General features: G+C 40.5%; 1 protein-coding gene and 1 long non-coding RNA gene across 3 annotated transcripts in view; one reads left to right on the forward strand and one right to left on the reverse strand.

Annotated features, from left to right (window-relative positions):
- Nucleotides 1–20,440, forward strand: part of LOC311266681 — a 23,920-nt gene extending 3,480 nt beyond the window's left edge. The window contains exons 3-4 of one of the 2 annotated variants that reach the window (XR_014623755.1): nucleotides 4,424–4,518; nucleotides 19,018–20,440. This is a non-coding gene — a long non-coding RNA (uncharacterized lncRNA). Of the gene's footprint in view, nucleotides 1–4,423; nucleotides 4,519–6,362; nucleotides 7,159–19,017 lie in introns of those variants that run through there. The other variant, XR_014623756.1, reaches the window with a different exon arrangement.
- sorcs3a (sortilin related VPS10 domain containing receptor 3a) overlaps nucleotides 1–24,391 on the reverse strand; it is a 281,497-nt gene that overhangs the window by 60,923 nt on the left and 196,183 nt on the right. The window contains exons 8-11 of the mRNA XM_084369166.1: nucleotides 22,930–23,019; nucleotides 22,321–22,500; nucleotides 10,864–11,010; nucleotides 6,336–6,438 (exon numbers count right to left, since the gene is read on the reverse strand). Of these exons, the coding sequence (XP_084225292.1) occupies nucleotides 6,336–6,438; nucleotides 10,864–11,010; nucleotides 22,321–22,500; nucleotides 22,930–23,019 (520 nt within the window). The remainder of the gene's footprint in view (nucleotides 1–6,335; nucleotides 6,439–10,863; nucleotides 11,011–22,320; nucleotides 22,501–22,929; nucleotides 23,020–24,391) is intronic.

Genomic DNA, 24,391 nt, shown 5'->3' on the forward strand with positions numbered 1-24,391 from the left:
CCCCAAGTGTCGGCGGCTTTTTAACTCGTTACATAATTGTGCTCCAGTATAATCCGTACGCCTGAAACTCATCCAGTGAGAAACGTTCCGCGGTACAAATATAAGTGCGATTAAAATGCATAAATTTTTTTAACGCGTTAATTTTTGTGTAATTAATTAATCTTAATTAACGCGTTAAAGTCCCGGCCCTAATAATAACATCTTTGAGGAGTTCAAGTCAGGTGTTGGAGCATTACATAGCACAGAAACTGCCCTCCTCAAGGTAACAAATGATTTCAGCGCCAAAATCCGCGCGCATAAAGACCACTCTCTGCACGCTCGTGGTCTCTGTTTACACGCTCGCCGCCACTCTCTGCGCCTTCTACTCGCTCGCCTTTGCTGAGTTTTGGCACTCTCGGGGTGGGCATTGAACAGACGGCCTCGCAACCCCCCCCTTCTTTCTGATTGGTCACTTTAAACGCCTACTGTCTCCAGGTCAGAGCCAATCCGAGGCAGAGTAGGGCGGGTCATCATTGCGGCAGAATTTGATTTGAGAATTGCCGATGGAGATGTCAGAGAAAAAAGAGGTAAGTTGAGGAGCAGACAGATATACAATGCTAGCCTATAACAGCAGTGGCTACGTTTACAGTTGCTACGAAAAATTGCTGACCCAATACATAACATCTTCCGTTATGGTGGTCTGATCACAATGGAGGAAACCTGGCAGTTTCCTGGGGGGAAAAAACATTTTCGTGGGGCTATCATGGCTGAGCAAGTAAGTCTATCTCTCAGATTTCATTTTGATATCATTTGATTTTATGCTGGGACCAGTGGGGTAGTCAGATTTTTTTTTTAGTGGGAGGTATGTTTGAGTTTCACATAAGTCACCAAAGTAAACAGTAACGCGTGTTGTTTACCCTGGTTGCTATGGAAATTTGGTGACAAAAACCATAAGGGTGTCCTAAAATATCAGTTTCCCATTGTTAAAATCTCCAGCAACATTGTAGAAAGCTTCCTGACACAAGCAGAGTCGCAGCAAGTCCCCCGTGACAGCAAAGTTGCGGTTAAAAGTGGGCGGGCAGTGTCCCCTAACTACAACCCTGACACACTCATGATGGGGCTGTGCCAGATAAACTGGGATGTCTGGTCAACCCTTAATTTATTTTAATCTGGGTTGTTCACAGTAACGTAAATCTGTTCTTTAAGTCATATTAAAATCCTATTAATTCTATTGATATTCTGTCATTAATTATAGTTCTAAATTGAAATTATACTTGCAATTATAACATCAACAATAAGACCCACATGATAATCCTGCAGTCCTGATATGAAGTAAGCATACAGAAACGGGTTCAGGTGGGTCTACTCTTGTGTAAAGGAGCACAACAGCAGATGGAAAGATAATAAATAGTTCCACGTTGCTGCATATATTTTATATTTACATATACACATTTTTAATAAATAAATAAGTTGTTATTAACAGACAAGGAAAGAGAAATATTTAAAATATTTAATTTGCATGATTGACTGACATCTGTTGACTGGTTGTATGTGTATCACAAGAGAGACATTGATCTTGACACTTCATTAACTCTGTTTTCTCAACAGCTGAGACATCAACATCTGGAAAGACTTTTCGATAAAATACAATTGGCATTCACCGCAACCCCACTAAATTTGGATTACATAGAATTTGTTTGTTGCCAGGAGCTGTATCTTCTGCAGGCCCTATCTAACCACATACAAGTACCATCTGCTAAAACCCAGGCTTTGCAGGAACTCTTTGAACTTGTGTGAGAACAACTGGAACATCCAGCCCCATGTGTCACAGTGGACATCACAGGCACCCAAGGACGGCCCAAAATTTTGGTCGACGGACAGCATTTGAAAGAAATGCTTGATGTCCAGCTTCCTGTGCCTTGCATAGCCACACTGATGGGTGTGTCAAGAAGGACAATCTATAGACGAATGAAAGAGAATGAGCTCTCTGTCAGGGACATGTATAGTCCCATTACTGATGCTGAACTTGACAATTTGGTTTCTTCCATCAAGAGTGATTCACCAAATGCAGGCTACAGGATGGTGAAAGGCAGACTGGAGTCTCTGGGACACAGAGTTCAGTGGAGACGAGTTGCAGCCTGCATGCACAGAGTTAATTCCATGGGCATCATTTCAAGACTGTCAAGAAAATACAAAGTGATGCGAGGATTGCATTGCTGGGGCGTATTTTGGAAATTAAATCTCAAATGTCTTTAAGTAAAAGAATGAGCAGTCTTGAAGAAGAAAATGCAAATAGGATGATTATTAATTTTATTTGAGTCAAATAATGCAGCCACATTATTAAAATGAAAAAGCATTTATGCAAATGCATTTTAATTTAAATATTAGTCACGATTCACTTCCATAGCAACTATGGGAACTATGCAAGTCCAGTCGCTGTTTTGCTAACCCATGTGCTTTGATTTCAATGAAGCCGATAGCGGTGGAGGCAGAGAGCCTCCATTCTCCCTCGTAGCAGGTCAGTAAACCATCACAATTACTCCCAAGCTGTTCAATAAATTCATAATTTAAATATCTGTCTGCTCCTCAACTTACGTCTTTTTTTCCTCTGACATCTCGATCCGCAATTCTCAATCAAATTCTGCCGCCAACCGCAATGATGACCCGCCCTACTCTGCCCCGGATTGGCTCTGACCTGGAGACGGTAGCGTTTTAAAGTGTCCAATCAGAAAGAAGGGAGGGTTGTGGGGCTGTCTATTCAATGCCCGCCCCCAGAGTGCCAAAACTCAGCAAAGGGGAGTGAGTAGAAGGCACAGAGTGACAGCGAGCGTGTACACAGAGACTGCGAGCGCAGAGAGATTATGGTTTTTATGCGCGCAGATTTTGGCACTGAAATGACACCATGGATCTCTTCTCCACAGCTGACAGAGGAGAGCAATTTTAATTATTTTAGATATAAGTGCTGCTTTTGATACAGTAGACGATGGCATTGTAATTAACCGTCTTGGAAACTGAGTGGGCACTGCATATTATCTGTGGTGTACAGCAACCACAGCCACAGCTTCGCCATTTAATCCAACATCTCAATGTGTCTTGTCATTTCTATGCAGACGACACACAGATATACCTTCTGCTGAGACCTGGGGACCCAAAAAGCCTAGCAATGACATCAAATGTTGGATGGCACAATTTTTTTTATTTTTTTTTAACAACTGAGTAACTCCAAATCAGAAATCATAATTTTCAATTACCCACACCAACACACCAGTGTCATCAAAAGTACCCTTGGTCTCTTATCCACGAACCTAAAGCCTACTGCCCGAAATCTAGGTGTCATCATTGATTTTGAGATTTTTCATTCGAACCACACAGTCCTGCTTTATGCATTTAAGAACCATCTCCAAAATCAAAGCAATACTGTCACACTCATACAAACTTACTCATGCACTCCTCTTTTCTCGACTGGACTACTACAACTCCCTCCTGTCTGGCATCAACTAAAAGTCTCTCTCCCACCTCTTACTTGTCCAGAATGCAGCAGCTAGGCTTCTCAATGGTTTTAACAGACGACATCACATCACTCCTATCCTTGCTTCTCTTCACTGGCTCCCTGTCTGTTCTAGTCGTTCCAAAGTCAAGACTCAAACTAAGGGTGTTCGTGCTTTTGCGGTCAGGGCCCCTCAACTTTGGAACAACCTACCTGAGGAGATGAGGCTCATATAATCAGTAACTTCTTTTAAATGACTTCTTAAAACCACCTTTTATAGACTTGCTTTTATGTGAAGTCATCCTTTTTAACTGAATTTTCATCTTTCCATCTTTGATTTTATTTTACTGCTCTTAGGCTATTATGTTTTTAAATCCTCCCTTGTGATGTCTTTTTCCTTTTTTTTTCTTACCGCCCTTTACTGCTTTTATTTCTTATCTTTAATCTATTTATTGTCCTTTATTCCTCTTACTGCTCATAATCTTTTCATCTGTTCTTAATTACTTTTGATTTGATGTCATCTTCTGATCGTCCTTTGTTTGCATTTTTTTATTTCTATTTTTGCAATTTCTTCTCTCTCTCTCCCTTTTCTGTGATTTTTGCCTGTTTTATCACTTGTATTCCTTCTACTTGTAATGATTCATGTTGACTTTTTGTGTTTTAACATGTTGACTGTGTTCAGAGATAAAAAGTCATAATGATTTTTGTATATCAATTTCAATCTCATTTAATCTTAGTTTTGACTTTATATTTTTTTTGTCATAACTTCAACTGTTTTTTAAATATAACTTTTGAAACTCAAATTTATATTTTAAATTCTTACGTTCTATCCCATAATAATGACTTTTTAAATCACATAATCTCATGATTATGGCTTTTTCTCTCATTATCCTTTGCCATGTAAATATTTTTTTCATCAAGCTTAGTCTTCATCGTATCCTTCTCTTTAACTGGCAGAAATGGGCTTCCATATTTATCACCATGAGCTCGTCCAAAGCCTGGCACGGGACACTTTCGGAGGAGGTGATGACAGACAGCCTGACTGCAACAAGGTAGGCTGATAGTTTATTCAAAGCTGCTGCTGTGCACTTTTGTCATAATGATTGTCCCACTGTGAATATTTTTGCCACTGAAAATGTCAGAGCAGAAACTGACTGACTCTGTGCGCAAAGCCTGGACATGTCACATTTTTAAATGAATATATGTCAATAATTTATTGACTCGGGTCCTAAACACAGTCGCTGCTTCTGGTCCTGCACAGTGACTCTTAGTGACTTGTTTTGAGTGTGTAGGTAGGTGGAATGCAGCCCAAACACAGAGTGAATGACAGGACGATACTGTACGTGTCCAAGTCGTTGCACATAATGTGACGAGTTGCGCATGCAGAGCTGTTCAGCTTTGCTGATGAGACGATGTTAACCTTTGTTTTGTACATTTGAGCATTCAACCGGATTATGCAAATTGTCGGGCACTATATGACAAGTAGGTCTAAAGTGGCTGAAGATCTCACGTATTTGAACTTATTTGTAATTACTACTACCATGTAAGTATACATGCGTAGTAGTAGTAGTAGTAGTAGTAGTTATTTCAGTCTTTACAACTTTAACACTTTGCAACAATGAATTTGCCTACACAGGAATGAAATATAGTCATGGTCAAAAATGTATATCCACTTGTAAAGAACATGTATATCATGGCAGTCATTCTGAAGCTCTCATTTTGGTTCAATAATGAATTTTATTATAGGTCTTCTGAAAATGTAACCATATCTGTTGGATCAAAAATATACACACAGTAATTCTAATATTTGGCTTTTGAAAGCCATCCAGTAGTTTCTGGTAGTCCTCTGGCTAACCACTCCTCTTGACAGAATCAGTGAAGTTGCTGCTCATTGTGTTCAAACAACTCAGTTTTAGTTTCATGTGACTAGAGTTTTCCTCCAGAAGGTTTTTTCTTTGTCCATGTGATCAGCAGCAAACTTCAGTCAAGCTTTAAGGTGCTGTGTCTGGATTAAGGGCTTCTTTCTGGCACAGCAGCCTCTCAGCTCATGTTGATGTAAACACACGTGACTGTGGACACTGTCACCTGTCTTCCAGCAGCTTCTAATTCATTTCTAGACTTGCTTTTTGGTGGTTTTTGGTTGACTCGACCATCCTGACCAGTTTTCTCTCAGCAGCAGGTGATGGTTTGTGTTTTCTTCCTGATGGTGGCAGTGACACAGTTGATCTTGGGACCTGTAGCTACTTTGAAATGGCTCCAAGTGACTTTCCTGACTTGTTCAAATCAATAATGTGCTCTTTCAGATTAATGCTGAGCTCCTTCGACTTCCCGTTGTAGTGTTTGTGGCTGAGTCTAATGTGTGTATGAAACAAGCCCTATTAAAATGGGCCCAGTCAGAAGTCATCAGCTGTTATCAATCATAGTCAGTCAGAAGAAGTTAAGAGGCCATGCTACAAAGCACATTTGATTTCCGCAACTTATTATAATCATCAAAATTGATCGTTCAAGTTGCTGCATGTATATTTTTGATTCAGCAGATTTGGTCACATTTTCAGAAGACCCATGATAAATGTATTATTGGACCAAACTTCATGAGTTTTTTTTTTTGTGACAAAGTAGTTTGTGTTCTACTCATTCCATCACAGAAAATTGAGAGTTGTAGAAATCATTGGAAGTGAAGACATTTTCTTTAGTGTATGTAAACTTTTCACCCAACTGCATATATTCAATGAATAACAAAAAGGATTTGAACTGAACATTGGGAAGGGTTGACATACTACCACCTATTTGTTTGGAGCAGGTGGCTGGGAATCACAAAATGCTTCTTTAATGGACAATTATTTATCTTTTGTTGGGTCTTTTGTCTTACCTGTGGCAACTATTATCCCTGGTGCAGAGCTCTTGGTGGAGATTGTTCCTGACAAGTAAGGGTTCTCTGACGTTTGCAGTTGAAGATGGAGTGAACAGAATGGCTACAGAGGAGGAAGAAGAAGGAAAAACATCAGTTTTAGTTTAAGAAAGGAAATTGGATGATCATTCATTAAGCTAGGAAGCCTCATTTCTTAAGCCTCAGACCAACCTATCACACTGTTGTATATTTTTTATTTAATTAATTAAAATTTTATTTTACAGGGACGATGTAGTTTAACATAGTTCCAATACAGAGAATGTAACCGAGTTTATAGCTATTGCTATTTTTCAAATATTTTCCCTAGTGCTTGTCGCTTTTACATGTAAGACATAAAACATTCAGCTTTCAACCTTCAGTATCATAAAATCACAATACAATATAATAGACATACCACACTACATCATCACACATTACAATACATCATCACACATTACAATACATTAACACACATTACCTACATCAAAGTGCACTAAACTAAAAACGGGTACAGCTTTGGTTTGCTTTTTAGCCAGCACTAAACCTTTGTTGTACAATACTTTATATCTGAAATGAGTTCAGTTGGTTGACAGCCTTTCATGGACAGAGCTGATTGTCCAAAATTAGATCTACAATGTGCTTTTTTACAGTTGCCATTCACCATGCTCCGAGTTACTCTGTTACTGTCTTGTCTTTGGATATATCCTGAAAGAGGCTCTGGGGCTAGACTAGTGATACATTTCAAAATCAATTTGAGAAAACAGAAATGTGTACAGCTCTCAAAGCTAAGTAGATTGTATCTTTTTAGTATCTGACAGTGATGCCATGGGACAGGCTTTTTTATTCGGTATTTTCAGAGCCTGATTATAAAGATGTAATGTGTCTGATTGTGGACGGTGATGCTTGAGCCCATAGTGTGATGTCATAGTTTTGCTACTGGTGTTAGTGTTGATCCAAGACCATCATTTTAACTTACGAAAGGATGTCAAAAACCACCACTGAAACGAGCCGTTGTGCCTGAGTGGGTTGCATACAGGACTCTCACTCCGTAGACTGTGGTTTGTATCCCATTTGGAAACTATCATTTAACTGTCTACTTAATATTTTTTATACTCGGTTAACTTATTGTTTTCAGTTTTTCAGTCTTCTGTCGCTATTTGGTTAGCTTTAGACAAGAAAAATACTTGGATAGGTTTAGGCAAGAAAAATACTTGGTTGAGTTTGGGCAACAAACATTACTTGTTTAGGTTTAGGAAAACATTTTGGTTAAATAAGACCCTTTCATAATGTTAAACACTCATTTGAATGGATCACTTCTCCCATTTGAGTATTTTTCTAGTCTTTTTCCCGCTCATTTTTGAGAAACTTCAGTGGGAAATAAAAGGACAGGATAGATACAATTTTATATAAAATGTATTTGATAGTAACAAAGGAGGTGCCAGATCCTATTTTCTTCTAGATTGTTTAGTCCATGTGGTGATATATTACACTGGGTCTAATTTGTCAAAAGTATGATACAAATCAGTCCTATTCTCAAAGTGAAATTTTTAAATTGACAGTTTGGCAGTGAGATTATCAATATGGAAATGATGTCAGAACAAAATTGCGGAACAAAAAAAACCCCATGAAAAATCAAGCCAGAATCATTAGTCTACCAAAGAGAACCGACTGTGCCTTGATAAGTTTTGCTAATTGCATTTAATCTGTCATTAATACAAAGACCGAAGGAATTTGCATTAAAGTATGAAGCCAAGTCTCCAGGGCATGCACACAACAGAAGACAATTACATTTGTTCACAGAGCAGAAAAAAAAAAAAGTGTCTGCTTTCATCTTCGCAGCAGACAGCGTGTCACTGGTGTAAGGACATCAAGGGCAGTGGGACTGAACAGGGTAATCAAAAGGAATCTACAGCAGTAATTAAAATGTCACATGAATGCACAATCACAGGGAACCTGTAAGCTCCACCACACGGCACAGAAATCACCTCTTAAACAGCTTGAAGTCCCCCTAATGTCTCCAACATGATTCCTCCTAACAGTCATCCTGTTAGTTTTAGTTCCAGGGAGGCTGTCTAATGAGGAACGAGACACGTCAACACAGTCTATCTGGTGCTGCCAGTGTCGCACCTTATCTTCCTTATTAACCTTATTTTTTAAGCACAATATGCAATTTCCAGTGTTTAATAATGAAAAACAATAATATGAGGTTTAGCCACAGTATTGCAGTAATTGGCGAAATTAAACTGTTATACAATTTATTTTATTAGCTTGTTTATCAGCTTGTTTCTGCTGTGCAGCTTTTCAACTGAAAGGTGGGTTATTGCACTGCCGATTCACTTTATCAGGCATAAGGCAATCATAAATAACTTTTTTGGGAGTTGTAACTACTGCTATTAATGGTTAATACATAATTTGGTGAGGCTTTTAAGATCAGATGTAAGACATTTTTCATTTGCTGTGACAAATGAAGTGAAGACTGTTTATGAGTGGATTTTGTCTATATGCCCTGTGGTTTCCAGAAGACCAGTGGATGAAGGCCTCTGATGGATCTAAAGAGTTAGCAGTGTGCTTGTGGCTGAAAGCTTGCATGTTTTGAATTCCAAACAGGTGGAGTAGGTCTGGGTGGAGAAAAGGGCAGCATTTGTCCTGTTCTCGTTTCCATCACTGTGGCCTTAATCAAGACCCTTAACCCCAACTGCAGATTAGACTGCATTTACTGGGCAGCCTCCAGGAGTGTGTAACTGCACCGGTGTAATTGTCAACAAGAGACTTCACCAACCACTTGACTAGTTATGTCGCCGACTGCTAAAGCCACTATTTGCCGCTGAGGGGTACCAGTAGACTACTCCATAGGCTGTTTGAAAAGCCAATTACGTCACAACGCTGCGCGAAGGCTGTCCAAATTCAGAGGCTCCTTCAAACGCAGCCCACAAATGCAGCCTGGCCTTCCCTCTTTTCGGAGGACGCACCGCAACTATCCTTCGCGGCCTCCCATATCCAAAGATCCTTTGCGCGCCACTGCTCAGTCCCGAAACAGAAGAGGAAGCAAGAGAAAATGGCGACATCAAGTGGCGCAGACATGACATTCAAATTTAAGTAATGGGTTTATACTTGGTTTTTAGTCATTTGAACATCAAACGCCAGATATGTTAAACTTCAAGGGGCTATAAAACCTCCAGATGTTAACTTTCAGTTAAAATACGTGACGCTGGTGATGCTATGGTAAATATAGTTGTTAGGCTATTCACCAATGGGTTAATGTTTATTTTGTAATGTTAATGATTCAATTTAGATTTGACACATTTTGTTGTTAATTTTTGTACACACACAAATAAATGTACACGTTTGATAGATTTGAACCAAAACAGACTTTAATGCATCTCTTCATTCACAATCGTGGCGTAAGGGTAAGGGGCGGGAACATCTGGTGAGGAAACCGAAATACTCCGAAGGCTAGACCGTCCAATTTAACAACGGTGGACGAGGCTTTCAAAGACCTGTCCGAAGGACCCGGCCCTCGTGGACCGCAAAGGCTAGGCCATTGAAGGCTGCAGCCCCTGAATTTGGACACAGCCAATGACAGGGCTCCGGACTAACTTTTTCTCACCACCGTCCCAGAACACTCCCAAAGACATGACTTTTCATTGTCATGAACTGAATGTAAAGCTTCCCAAAACCAACTTGTTGATTCTTAACTTTGTAATTATCATCTATAGTTTTAGTTAAAAGTATCAGTATCCAGAAAGGAACAGAAAATTCTCAGTCGTGCTGTGGGTTTAGCTGTTAGCTCCATACCTGTCAGCTTTGTTAGCTTCATTAGCCAAACACACCGCACGACTTGGCTGCTAACAACGTAATTCTAGCTGTCCTCCCGCTTATTTGTTGTTCACAATGTAGCATTATCAGTAAAAAAAAAAAAAAGATGCTTCCCGCATCTATTGTAAGTTTATTGCAGCTTTTCAGATTTTAACCCAGGTGTATATTTCATGGGTGTTGTACTGAGTAGGCAGCCACTGACCATAACTAGCACTGTGGAAAGAGAGATAGGCCTAACTATAGTAACAGCATATAAGACAGGGTCCATTGTAGTCAGCTCAGTTCAATTGGGTTAGGGGGCACGCTACTTCATGCACGTTTTCACTATGAATGCATTTGAATATGAAGGGAGTTAAAACTTGACTTGCCACTTGGTTTATTTTATTAGTTTTTAAGTTGATCTTAATACTAATATTTTAACTTTTTGTTAGGTAGAAGCTTTAAAAACAAACAATGGGGGAAAAAAGTACTCATTAAAATCTAGAAACCGTGTTCTTTTTTTTTAATGGCTTGAAAGCGATCTATAATTCACTTATCAAGCACAAATAAAGCCATTAGTTATAACATATAAAGAGTGCCATTTTACAAAGCCAAACATTTTATTCTGAATTAAATGCTCCCATGGCATACTTACATCTCTTTCTAAACATAAGCAGAAGAGGCTTTAGAGCTAAATCAATGTACAGTATCTCACCAGTATGCAGTGGATGTCGTTTCCATCCAGGTCAGCAGGCGGAGCCTGCAGGAGCCTCCAGTCCCGGCCTTTATTGTAGGTGATGTAAGTCTTGACCTGGCTGTCTTGCCTCATGTTAGCGATCAACATGCCTTTAATTCCTGCCACCTGATGGACACAGACACATAAACATGTTGAATCTCAACTTTACCCTCCTAATGCAAACCAGCAGAGAACATTTTATATGTATCCCTCCCAGTTAACCGTTTAGTTTTCTATTGCAGATGAAGAGCATACCCAGTACTCTCATCAGAAAAGGGCATTTTGTGTATTGAGCCAGCACTCTTCACAACACAGTTGAATGTAAATGGTGTGCTTATCCTTCCTAGCTGTGCCTGACAGTCTGGCAGACACCATCAGCAGAGTCGGCTGCATTTTCTTATACGGTGCTAAGTGCTATCTATAATTATATCCTTACACGTCTCAGCAATCCAGACAGCACAACATGATGACCGTTGAGAAGTGACACCTTGTCTGTTTTCACACAATCGATCTGAATCTGCCACACACACACAGACACACACCGAAATGTAAAAACACACTCATACAGACACAAACTTCTCTTCCCAAATCCTCTCTGCTAGCTGTCTCTCAGGGATTAGACATATCCCTCAACTAAACCAAAGCATGATGTGCAATGGAAGGGACAGAGGCCCTCCAAATGGTTGCCACAGTAAGGGACTCCAGTTGAATGTCTTTCCCTCCCCGAAGGGCCTTGTCTGTGTAAGTGGCACTAATAGGCAGTGCATCTGACATTGTCATAGAAACATGGCGCTCGGGATGGATGCAGCTAATGAGGGTCCTCCGTCCCCATCCAACCCAGCCTGTCAATCACTGCAGTAATTTTTCATAGCCTCCGCCTCCTCTATCACCTACACACACAAACACACACAAACACACACACACCTGCATGCAAACAAGAACCATGCGTCCCCAGCAGCATACATTCCTCTCTATCCTTCACTCACACCACCCACACTCTACACTCTTGACGACAAAATGAGGGATGCAGACATACATCTCTTTTTGGTTGCGGCATTAAAGGAATCCTACGGCATTCTGGGAAATTGGCTTGTTTGCCATATTTTAAAGCAGTTTTGCCATTTTCTGAATGGCAAATGAGTAGAAATGAAAAAAGAATAGGGCATGGAGATTGTGCTGCAGCATCTGTTCAAAGACATCGAGCACACAGCTGACTTCTTATAATCTCTGCTAGCATTAGCATTAGAGATTAAGACTGGCAAATTAAAAAATGTTAAACAGAAAAAAAGTTTATTTAATTGTTTTTCCCTCTCATAAGCTTACTATGACATTGGAACAGCATAGTGAAATTATGAGAAAAGTATAAATGCATACAACTTAAACAAAATTAGATGAATCAATCAAATAAAAAATATGGGCCTGATCATATTTAGCAATATACATAGAGAGAATAACAAATAGGAATATGTGAACATAAGTGTGTCATATGTGAAGGTTTCCATCAGAGAAGACGAGGGCATCCCAAGGCTTGCTGATTAAGAGACCGAGTGTGACTCCACACTGAGTTACACTCCGTCGGGGGGTGGGAGGATGTAGGGATTGGAATTGGGCCTTTATTTGGCCCTGAATTCTGTTCTCCAAGTCCAATTATCATACAATAGAGAAACCTCAAATAACACAAACACTGAGTGACTTGGTCAGCATTTACTGCACATGGAACCTCTGCAGGACCCAATTTTTGCATTTCAGACAAATTCTAATCAGTACATTGTCCCCAAAACAAAGTCCTGTGCAGTTATTAAACATAATTGTAGAGCTGCAACTTATGATTATATTCAGTTCAATTGATCCTTCAGTTCCTTTCTACAATTTGTGTTTCAGCTTTAGAAATGTGACCCCTAGCTGACATCTTCAATTCGCTTTTGTTGAACCAACAGTCCAGATCCAAAAGCCATTATCCAAAGATAATGATAAGATAAACAGATTTGAGGAGTAGAAACCAGAGACTGTTTGGGGTTTTCAAAGCGCACATTTGGAGTCTTGTTGGTGTCTACCAAGCCCCCTGGAAGAGGACCAGGCTTTGAGGCCAGTTTGAGTAGTGGCCAAACCGTGTAATTACATCATCATGTGACGCACTGCCACCCAAAAATACTTTTTGCCATAGGCTTACTTAGTGAAACAAGCATCTGTAAAACTGTGGATACATTTTTCTGAGCGTTACCCCACAAAAAGACTTGTTTCACTGTCAGAATTTGAGCCTTTCCATCCAATAAACTATGGAAAGTCGAGAAAAGCCGCATGATTAAATGATCTTTTCCCCATTGAAGTTAGTCGGGCACTAAACCGGGAGTTAGCCAGCTCGGTCAGTGGAAGTCACTAGTGTGCATACTCTATGGATCTACTCTAACACGGAAAATCCAGGTATTTTCATACCTGGGAAGTCAAGCTTTTTTTGCTTCAAAATGGCCGCTGAGCAGCTTTCATAGGAATGAACAGGGCTCCACCTCCAAGGCTGTGTCCACATGTAATATAACGTCATTGATGTCTACCTGATGAATACAAGTCCAATGTTACCTTCCTTTTAGTACACTGTTTTGGTCTCAATCACATTCAAAAGGAAATATCTGACTCTTTAAAGTGCAGCGGTAACTGTACACCCAAATTCTGCGAGCTCTCTTCAAGCATATCTAAAAAATGCATCAGAGGACTGCACAGGACAACTGTAGGGGACCTGGCCTTGTGGCGATGTAGCGGGAGGTAAGGAGACACTGACCAGAGAGACTGACAGCCTGACCACTGCTCTGTGTGCAGGAACAGCCAGTTGTCAGAGCTAACCAGCCATGAGCAGCTGCTGTCTGACTCTCCATAGCTGCACTGGAAACAGAGAGTCTGCTGGAGCTTTGTCATTCAGCAGAACATTCATGGCCCTCTGTAAAAGTTTCTGTGTTACCTTTGTCATAGCTGAATTAGCAGCTTAGAGGGGCCGAGAGGCTCCCCGATGTGTGAATGTCTGTGAGGCAGTGTCAGTAGGTAGCTGTGCTTCATGGGCTCATCAAGAGAAAGAATCCAGTTCAGTGGTGCCTCTACAGCCGTCAAAAGCAAAAGTCTGAGCTGTTGCACCAAAATTGGGGGGAAAAAACAAACAAAAAGTAGAGTGTTAGCAAAAAATAGCCTAACCTCTTTGTTTTACTTTATTATGATAATACTAGGTGTTCTCTTACATGTGAGTGAGACATGAGGTAGTTAGGTACGGTTAGCGATGACAGCAATTTTCACAGTACTCAGCCTGGTTTTCAGCAGCTTGCTAACTGAGTAGCTCTAAGTACAGAGCCCCTGACCCAAAGAACGAGTGAGCAACAGTGCTAGTGACATATTTTTGTTCAGCCGCTAACAAAGCCATTAAAAAGAGCCACTGTGGGAGCAGGACACTCCTGTAGCCGCTAACGTTAGCATGAAGCACACAGCCCTTGAGCCGAAAAGAGCTGCATTGGCAGCGACAGCCTTCTTCTGCAGTTAATGTTAGCATAGCACACCCGGAGTAATTGTCACATGGGGTAGCTTTAGTGCACTGAGGTACGTTTGTGACAACTGTTTACATGATTGTGGCATTTGGGCATTTAACCAAATTATTTCTTTATGTATCTATTAGTCTAAAATACTTGTTGAACGTAGCAAACTAGCCGCTAATACATGGCAATTGAGAGCTATAGGGCAGTCTTGGCCAGGCAGGGCTGAGTGGCTCTGGTGGGAGGACTTTAGGGAGGAGGTGAGATCTTTTTGGTTGGATACTTGCAAAATTTAACTTGCTTTTGATGGTTCCACAAGTCTTACCAACCCTGGCATTGGGACATATGTACTTAGCTGTACTGTACTTTATGAAATTAATATTAAAAAAAAACTACAACTACACATCACCATTGGCTTTGCAAGGTTCAGGATGATTTAAAACAGTAGATTCTGAAATCATCTAAAGAGCAGCTGTGGCTCAGGAGGTAGCGCGGATCGTCCAGCAATTGGAAGTTTGCTGGTTCGAATCCCCGGCTCCACCAGTTGCATGTTGAAGTATCCTTGAGCAAGATACCAAACCCCAAATTGCTCCGAATAAGCAGTTGGCACCTTGCAAGTGTTGTAAAGCGCTTTGAGCAGTCAGGAAAAGTACTCGTAACCATAAAGTTTAAGTTGGTAAGGAGTGAAATATCAATTTGTCTATATTATGCTATTCAGCTTTCATTTCCATGTACCATTTTAATCATTTAGTGTAGGCAACTAATTTCATCATATCGAATTTAAAGCGTACACATGCTCACAAATAAACATGTGCTGCCAACTGTTACAGTAGGCTTGTAAAATAGGCCAGTGTCTTATAGTGTAGAGCTAAATGTTTTTGCTCAGTCTTTTCCAGTCACTTACGCCCTTTCCAAATGAATCCTCCGTGCCACTCACTCTGGAAGTGCCGCCATGTGAAAAAGAACAGCAGTCTTGCAAACAGAATATTCCAGCCGAGAGTACTTATAATAGTGATCATTTTGTTTTGCCAATATTTTTTGTGGCGTATTCAGAAACTGCATGCTTGGGACTGCAGTGTTTTTCTCCAAGATCATCATTCCCCAATAACGGCCCCTGTGGCAGCTCTGCTGTGTTGTTGACTGAGGACCCTGGTGGCGGCTCTGATATGGAGTTAAGCAATGGCCCCAGGGGTGGCTCTGCTGTGGAGCTGACTGACGGCCCCGGTGGTGGTTCTGCTGTGGAGTTAACCAATGGCCTTGGTGGTGGCTTTCAGAGAGTTGATGGCCTTTGCGGCGGCTCTGCCGTGGAATTACCTTGGCTAGCTATTCCAGAGCTGCTCCCAGCAAACAACCGCAAACACATTCTCTTGGCTACTGGCTGGAAGGCGGATATTGTCTAACAATTTGAGTTTTGCTTTCTGTTTCTTTTTAAGGCCTTGAAAGGCAACATGTCACCACATATCAGCTCTTTATTAAACTGGTCACAGAGTCACTATTCAACACGCTTTAGTGTTTGTATAATGCTCCAAGTTCCCTGGGTAAACACTCAATTTATGAAAACTGCTTTCAGTTTCAGTGCTCCACACACTTGGAACATTTTACAATGTACATTTAAACTAGATACAGTTATACCTATAGGTCAGTTTAAGACTTTGATTTCAAACTACTCGGCATTTGAATGTAACTGTTTTTCACTACGCGCTCTCCTGTATGGTTGTCTGCCATTTATCTTTTATACACCTTAGTTTTATTTGTATTTTGTCATGTTCATTTATAAAGGTTGAATGATGAACCAATTATCTATAGCTGCTTACTGTAGAACAGCTTGATAGTAAGCTAGCAAGGACCCCCCCGTCTCCCTGCAAACTCCACCTATGAAGCAAAGTCACCTAATGATGGCCCTCATTGAGGCAAACATGCACAAAAGGAACACATTTATCATATATCATGGTTATTAGGCACTAATATTTCCCTATTGAACAGGTTATGAAAGGTTTACACCACCCCTCTCAATCTAATTTGAGGCATTTATCTTCTGATTGGGCTGTTAATCTAATTAGTAGAATTTAGGTCTCATCTAAATGCAGCTACTAAGCTAAATGACACAAAAAGAAGCTTAAAAGATTTACAGAGCTGGGGCTGACCAGAGTTGAAGGCATTTTCTGAATTATGGTCATTACAATCGATCCCGTTTATATAACAGATAGTAATCTGATCCATTGTTAATATTAAACATATTGATTTGACATTTGTTGATTTGAGTGAAAGCCACTGTGAATTTACTTTAAAAACCCAGAAAGCTTTGCTATAGATCTGAACAGACACCTAATTGAAATCTACATTGACAACTCAACCCCTAACCTCCGTCTGAAAGCACTCTGCATGCTGCTGTTGTGGTAGTGAGCAGCATTTCATTTAAGAGGTTGGTAAGGCATATATCAAGGTCCTCATTTAGTAGCTATAGTTAATAGCTAATAAGGCCCTTTACATCCTTATAAGAGGCTTACTGACATTGACAAGCCTGTTAAAAATGGCATCATAAACATGTTTTTTTTTGTTTTATTGTTATAACAGTGTTTAAGTGCAAATAAAGTGCATAATGAAGAGTTTATTAACCTTCACTTTAAATCTGGTAACTGCAAAACCATAATTAACTGTTAATGAATACATGATCAATTATGTTTAAATCTTATCAAAGATTAGAAAAAGCATAGAAAAGGTTTAACAATGACATAACAGCTAAATACTGTAAGTTAAACTCAATAAATAAATGTTTGTAATATTAAAACAATCATAAGAAACTTTTATGAATGTTCTTAGGCAGTTATAAACTGTTAATGTTCTTAGAAGTACTTAAAGTTGCCTTATCGTATAATAACAGTGTTTATCACGGTTAATGATTGTTATTATCATTAACAGTGTTTATCACGGTTAATGATTGTTATTATCATTATTAACAATTTTATGTATAGTCTTATTAACGTCAAAAAGCACTTACTATATCACTCTTTTTACAAGGACCTTGATATAAAGCATTAAAAGAGAGCTTGATTTTCATGTTCTTTTTTTGTGAACTTAATGATCACATGAGACAAGAAAAGCCCATGTGTCTGTTTCAAAATGTTCAACAGATTAAAACATGGCTGCAAATACTAATACATGCCAAGATGAAAACACTTCTGTTCAGTGAAGATTGAGCATCTTTATTGAACAGCAGGGAGTCACCAATGATTTAATGTGAAGCACTTAAGTATTCTATGATATATTATATGGCTCATTTGTTGGATCACAGCTTTGTGGGTTTAACCGTGCTTGCAGAAAAAAACATGACGGGCCACATCATCATGATTATTTGTATTATTCTGACAATCTAATACTCTCCACTGACATCAATCCACTTCATGTCTTCCATCAATCATTCCGGGCTGTTTGTGGCAAGGTGTGAGAGAGATTAATGAGTTTTGGTGCAGTGAACCCAAGCCAATCAGAGTGATAATTGTCAGAGAGCCACCTGCTAAACCACCTCTTAGATTGAAGGGGAATATAGCGGGTGATGTTGAGCCCTGGTGTCGACAGAGAATTAGTTTGCACAACAAAAGCTCATGATTACAGAAATCGCCCTTATCCAATCTGATTGACAATAAAATAATCTGTCTAATTTGGAAAATAATTGGCCAATTTTCTGTGTGGAAGTAGGATAATTGATTTCAGGCTGGATGATACAAAACAAGAGGCCCTTGGGAAGAAGCATGACTTCTAAGTGGAAGAAAAAAAAAAACTTTCATATACTTTTCTGTTTCCCTTCTGGTGTGACTGGAGCTGCATCTTCTCTCTGGAACATTAGGTCCGTGAAGTGCAGTTTGTCAGGGTCCAACAACAATAAATGGGATGAGTCCACAGCATACATCTTCCCTTGTGTAATTGCTCTGATTTATCAGAGACAGCAGTGTATCATCTATCTCTTGTTCTGATCAAGAACGGACTTGTGACCGTGTGACAAATGTAATTAAAACGCCATCTCATGCTGCATGGCAGAATGCCTTAAGTACAGCTGCATAGTAATAGAAGCCACACTCAGACACACACACACACACACACACACACACACACACACACACACACACACCACATACGGTGAAGGAAAAGTAATGGCATTGTTAATTACCACACCACTGCCACTGCTGCTGGCCAATATCTCACTTCCTTCACTCTCTCAGTCACACCTGCCAGTGTAGGAGTGATAAACTGGGTGCAACAGGGAGTGGAGAAGAAGGGAATTCTTCTTTCCTGCTATGAATGCTAATGCAAACACATACAGTAGCTAGCCTGTGAGCTAACAAGGTCATTACAAGTCCAGAGGTGCATGGGAGTGAGCCCCATTAAGCATGTTCTTCATACTGTATACAGTATGTCTGCTGTCAGGAAGATGGACGACCACAGCCTGTTATGCAAAACCATCCATATAAGACAAGTAACTGTGACACAGACTGCCACAGCCAGTCTGTGTATGTGTGTGGAAAGCAAACAATGCTAACTGACTATAGCCATTTCCATGTGACAGAGCTGCACTGGTTGATATTTTTATGTTATGAGTAGATTAAATGACTACAGATGTTTCTCCTTCCAGATGACGCCATTGTCGCGGCATTAAAGGGGAATTTTGCATTAGCTGCAGTGCACACCGACATCCACCAGGTGGCACATGTGAGCAGTCCAGACTACAGAGTTTCTCTCTCCTCCCTCTGGAACCAGACACTGTTTTATTTCCTTACTGACTCTGTATCTACAGAGCCCCCGGAGAACTGGATATGGAAATCACACAGATATTGCCCTCTTCTCATTAATCAGCACGGCACAGCTACTGACAGTCCTATCTTTCTACATGGAGTTTGCCTTCGATAGTGATCAATAAACATTAAAGATGATGACAACTCCGTTTGACTGTATATGAGCAAAATGCTCTATTTAACTGGACCCAGTGTCACTGTGGTAACGCAGCCGCAAACGGGTCATATGAAAGGAGAAACATCTGTATGTGTAATGTGAAATGAGTAGCTAATAGTGTCAGGTCCACAGAGAATTATCATCTGACTCTGCAGTGTTTTTTTTTTAGCATCATTCAGCTCAGTGTTTTGGTTTCTAGGCTGCAACTTTACTGTCACAGTTTACTCTCGTCAAATAAATTTTCAGCTGTGTGAGGTTAGGGTTAGGCCAATATAAACATTTTTAAACTGATTTGATATGGGGCCATATATGAGACTGGACAGTTAGTGCCAAATTTTAACACTAGGTGTCGCATTTGATTCCAAGTGAAACATAATGAAATAAAATAAGACTGCGGCCTAGTATGGGAAAAGATGGCGGGAGCTACATTTCAAGTGTATATGGGAACCTTGCAAGTTAATGAGTTTTTCACAACATGTTGCTGCAGGGCTTAATTAGGACCGGCACCTATTTGATAGGATTCGGCACCTTGTCACTATCAAATAAGTTTTGTATAATACTGAATGTTATCTTTCATGGTCTTCATTTATGTCATACTTAAGTTTCTCAAAAGTCACTTGTTTGCCCATTTTAGAGGCGTTTAAATCTGATTTTTTTTTTAAAAGATAGAGGGAGCATGTCACACAGTGACGCCTGAAGTGTAATTAAAGCTGTGAGTTTAGTGCACGAAACACAAGCTAAACTGGCATGTGGTTCATGCTTTTCAATGTCTAAACACTCTGGCATATGATTACTGTCAACCCCACAAGTGGGCATTTGTGCTGTGAAATGATTAACTGAGTAGGTTAGTTGTAGTTGTTTGTAGATGTTTAGGCCCTAATTCCTTTTCCCCCATTGTAGCAGTCCACAAACTGGAGAGACAAGTCTACAGGGGGGAGAAGGGACAGTCAAGGAGAGACAGAGAAAAAGAGGGGGAGAGCGTATGTGCAATCAGTAACGTCAGCTCTTAATCAGGATGTAGGATCTCCCAGATTGGAACCAGCACCTATTTGATAGGATCCAGCAAGTCCTTTGTCACTATCAAATAAATGCTGTTTAATATTTAATGTTATCTGTCCTGTCCTCCTTTTATTTCCCACTGAAGTTTCTCAAAAATTGCTGTCTGTTTTGCAGGCATTTTAAATCTGATTTTAAAAAGAAAGGAAGCAGTCATGTCATGCAGTGACACCAGAAGGGTTATTAAAGCTCTTGTTTTTAAAGCTCAGGTTTTGTACATGAAACGTGAGCTAAGATGTCATGCAGTTTATGCTTCTTAGTGTCTAAATTCTTTGGCATATTATCACTGTAAACTGTAAGCAATTGTAGCAGTCCACAAACAGGGGAGACGAGTCGACAGGAGGGTGAAGGGACCGAAAGGGAGAGACAGAGAAAAAGAGGAGAGTGTGTGCAAACAGTAACGTTAATCACGTTACTAAACACCTCTCCCTGCTGATTTTGAGTGATTATGTTGAATACTCTGTTTAATAAATGTAAATAAATAATGCTCAGTTTGTAACAACAGTTTTAGTTTTGTTAATAGCTAGCCCGAAGCGTTGTCCAATGTGCTGCAGGCACTGTGGATTTTTGATGTGTTTCCGTCACTCTTTTAGTCACCCTGACCCACCAGAACAGCACCCTGTCTGTGTTCAGGGACCTTCTGATTTACAGATTAGGCACTGTGTCGCTGCAAATGTTTTAAAAAAAAAAACTTTTTTAAGAAATAAAAGTTTTCTGTCTTCTGAGACAGCATTCACAGCGGGGAGTAATTTGGGCAGAGGGGAGCTAATAAAAACATGGCCTCGTACTAAAGTTTTGTTGTGTAACATAGACAGCATAACCTGCACCAACTGGTTACTGGATGTCGGTCGGAGTGGTATAGCGGCACTATATGCACAGAAAAGGCTCTACTTCTTAAGGAGACTAAATAAAGTTCAATTCCCATGTCATGTTCTTGTCAACTTTACAGAGGAGCAATAGAAGCATCTTGACTGTGGACATCACAAACTAGCATGGTTTGTGCACGGTCCAGAACAAAGGGTCTACAGAGGTTATTTAAAACCATGAAAACATCATTGGTACCGTCTACAGAGCATCAGTGATGTCGATGAAGTGAGATGCCTGCACAAAGCCCAAAGGAAACTAAAAGACAGCAGTGACCCCCGAAGTCTGTTCACCCTGTTGACATCTACCAAGCGTTAAACAAGTATTTGCTGCCGTAGCCTACTCCCAGGCTACAGAGCACCGTCTTTCTTCAGGCTGTAAGACTCATTAGCTCAACTCAAAGGGACTACAACTTGTATTGTATTGTAGAATGGCAAATGCATTAACCTTTAACTTAAACTCTTAACTTTAGTACATCACAACAGAATGTAGGGAGGCACACACAGTTGTTCTGAGCTAAGCGGCTATCCCAGGGCTGCTGCCGACTATAGCCACAGACTGCTAGCTCTTTCCACCTACACCTGACAAATGCTGGTTCAGTCAGTCAGCATAAAATCAAACCAGTGTAACCTTGTGTACAGGACCTGACTGGCGAAACCATGAGTCTATACCCAACCCTAGTGTGAGGTTGAAATATTTGTTCCCAGGATGAATACTGCAGGGTTTTTAGAAGCTAGAAAGTTCCGCAGCAGCAGAATTGTTGGGTCACAGCAGGGTTTCGAATAACAACCTTTACTGATGCACCCATCTGAGATACTGGAGTGTAATTTTGTGCAATAGGACATACTGTAAAAACCAGAATATATAATGTTTAACCATGAGCTTTTACGAAAACCTTTTGCTCTATTGTGTGTTGGTACATGCATGTTTCTGTACTTTTAAGCAGTTCTCTGTAGTGAGGAAGCCATAGTCCCTGGAGTTTTCCTTCTAACTTTGAATCAGTCAATGAAAACCTCACTGTACAGTATGTGTCCCTCCAGGGAAAGCATTTTCATCAAGTGCCTACCTCATAGAGGTCCAGCATCTGGTTCCCTCCAATGCCCCTAGTGGTCTTGACATTTTCCATGGCCAAAGTGAAGTAGATCCCTCTGGTGTCGGACAAGTAGAGGTTATAGGTGTCGTTCTGGTTCCACTCCTGCACCGCCGCAAATACCTGTTTCTCATCAGTACTGACAATGTGTAAATCCTATCAGGGAGCAGGGAGAGATTAAGAGGAGTTATGACCAGAGGCGGAGAAGTGACGGATTAGAACATGCTGACCCCATGGGACTGGTCATAAGATCAATGTTGTGTTGTGAATATAAATGGTTGACAACATACTGCAAAATGAAGCTCACTCAGGGGCTCGCTCCGAGTGTGGCACCACTATTACAAGTATGACTTGAAAAAGGACAGTGTGCCAGCTTTAAAAGGGAAATAAACTGAAATGTATGACTTACAACAAGCTGTATAAAGCCACAGGCATGTCACCCTCTTTTTTTTTACAGTTCACAGCGTCAAATTTAAAAGCATTTAGGAATAGGAATGGAAAGTCTATGATTAATTTATTCTGTGACGTTCTCGAATTAAAACAGATTTTTATGATTCATGCAAGTAAAACGGTGAAAACACTTACCTTAGGCAGGGAATATTTGGGAAGTTTGGTTTGTATAAAGGACTCCCTCTTGTAGGACACATAATAGGTGGCTCGTCCTGATGTAGGAACCTACAATACATGAAGTACAATTAATTTTATGTATTCAATATAACATACAGTGTTCCTTTCTTTTACCTGGAGCTTTGGTTTTATTCTATGGCCCTGAGCGCAGACGTCGGCCAATGTTGGAGTCTCAGCGGCTCTAGTTTCTGCGATGCAAATGCTGCTGTATCGTAACTACGGCCTATGTATCTGCAGTCCTTTTTTGAATGAGGAATACAATCTACTGCTACCTTGTGGTATGGAGAATTACTTTCTCTCACACAGGAGCAGAATATACAAGCTAGTTGGCCGTCAGCTGTAGTCTTTGCCGTATGTTCAAGTGCAACTTTTTGGGCGATAACAATGCGACTTGAGAAGCAGTAACAGTCACCACCTGTTCTTTGATGACAGTGAGCTGTTTCTGAACCCTCAGCATTTTTACACACATTTTAATTCTCTTTCATTCGCACTCTTTCTCTTGGAACTGCTGTGATGGAGCTCCGCTGCTAAACAAAAGCAGCAGACACCTTGGATCATGGCCTCATGTGTAACCTCTTTACTGACACCGTATCATGTTTTCTCCAATCATTTAAGTGTGGGGATGGGGGGTGAAAGCTCACATCAATCTCTCCCTCTTTCTCTCTCTCTCTCCCCCTCTCTCTCTCTTTGTCCTGGGTTAGGGTTAGGGAACTGCTGGATAGATAGATAGGTAGATAGATATGTAGGGTTCTCTAAAAATGTGTAAAAACATTCATTTTTATTTTACTGTGTTTCTGTAATCTTAGTGATGGCAAAAACATAGCTTTCCCTTTTATACTGCTTCTAGAACACAGAGTAGAGTAGGACTCCATTTCCCAGAATCCTCTGTTTCTTTTCTGTTTGTGTGATAGTCTTATAGTATGTCATAGTCATATTCTATGGTCTTTAAAATTGATAAAGGTTAAGTTTTTCCTGGTTAATGAAAACTATTCTTTTCGCGGGAGGAAGTATCCCAGAATTCCCAGGGGCAGAGGAGAGCTGCCTGTGTTTTTTCCTCGGCAGAGAGAGAAAAGTCAATTTTTGGAGACTCGAACTTAATGTTGGCCCAGATATTGAACTGCCCAGAGAGACTTAATCGTTCAGAGTATTCTTTTCACGTATCTCAGTCGACTGTGAAAGTGTGGACGACGGTGAAGTTATTTTTTTTCTCGAGCCGCAACAGCGCGGTCTCCGCCATTAGCTCACACATTAGCTCTGTTAGCGAGTTAGCTCGGTCGCCGAGGACCAGCCTGCTTCACAACACGGACACAAGGAAGTTTCCACTCAACATCCGTGTGGGTCGAGAGGACGGAGCGGAGCGTGGACGAGGTGACGGCAGATAACCAGGACGTGTCGGACGGTAGCCTGGGCTACGGGAGTC

This window comes from Pagrus pagrus (assembly GCF_965226575.1).
Source record: "Pagrus pagrus genome assembly, chromosome: 2".
Taxonomy (NCBI): Eukaryota; Metazoa; Chordata; class Actinopteri; order Spariformes; family Sparidae; genus Pagrus; species Pagrus pagrus.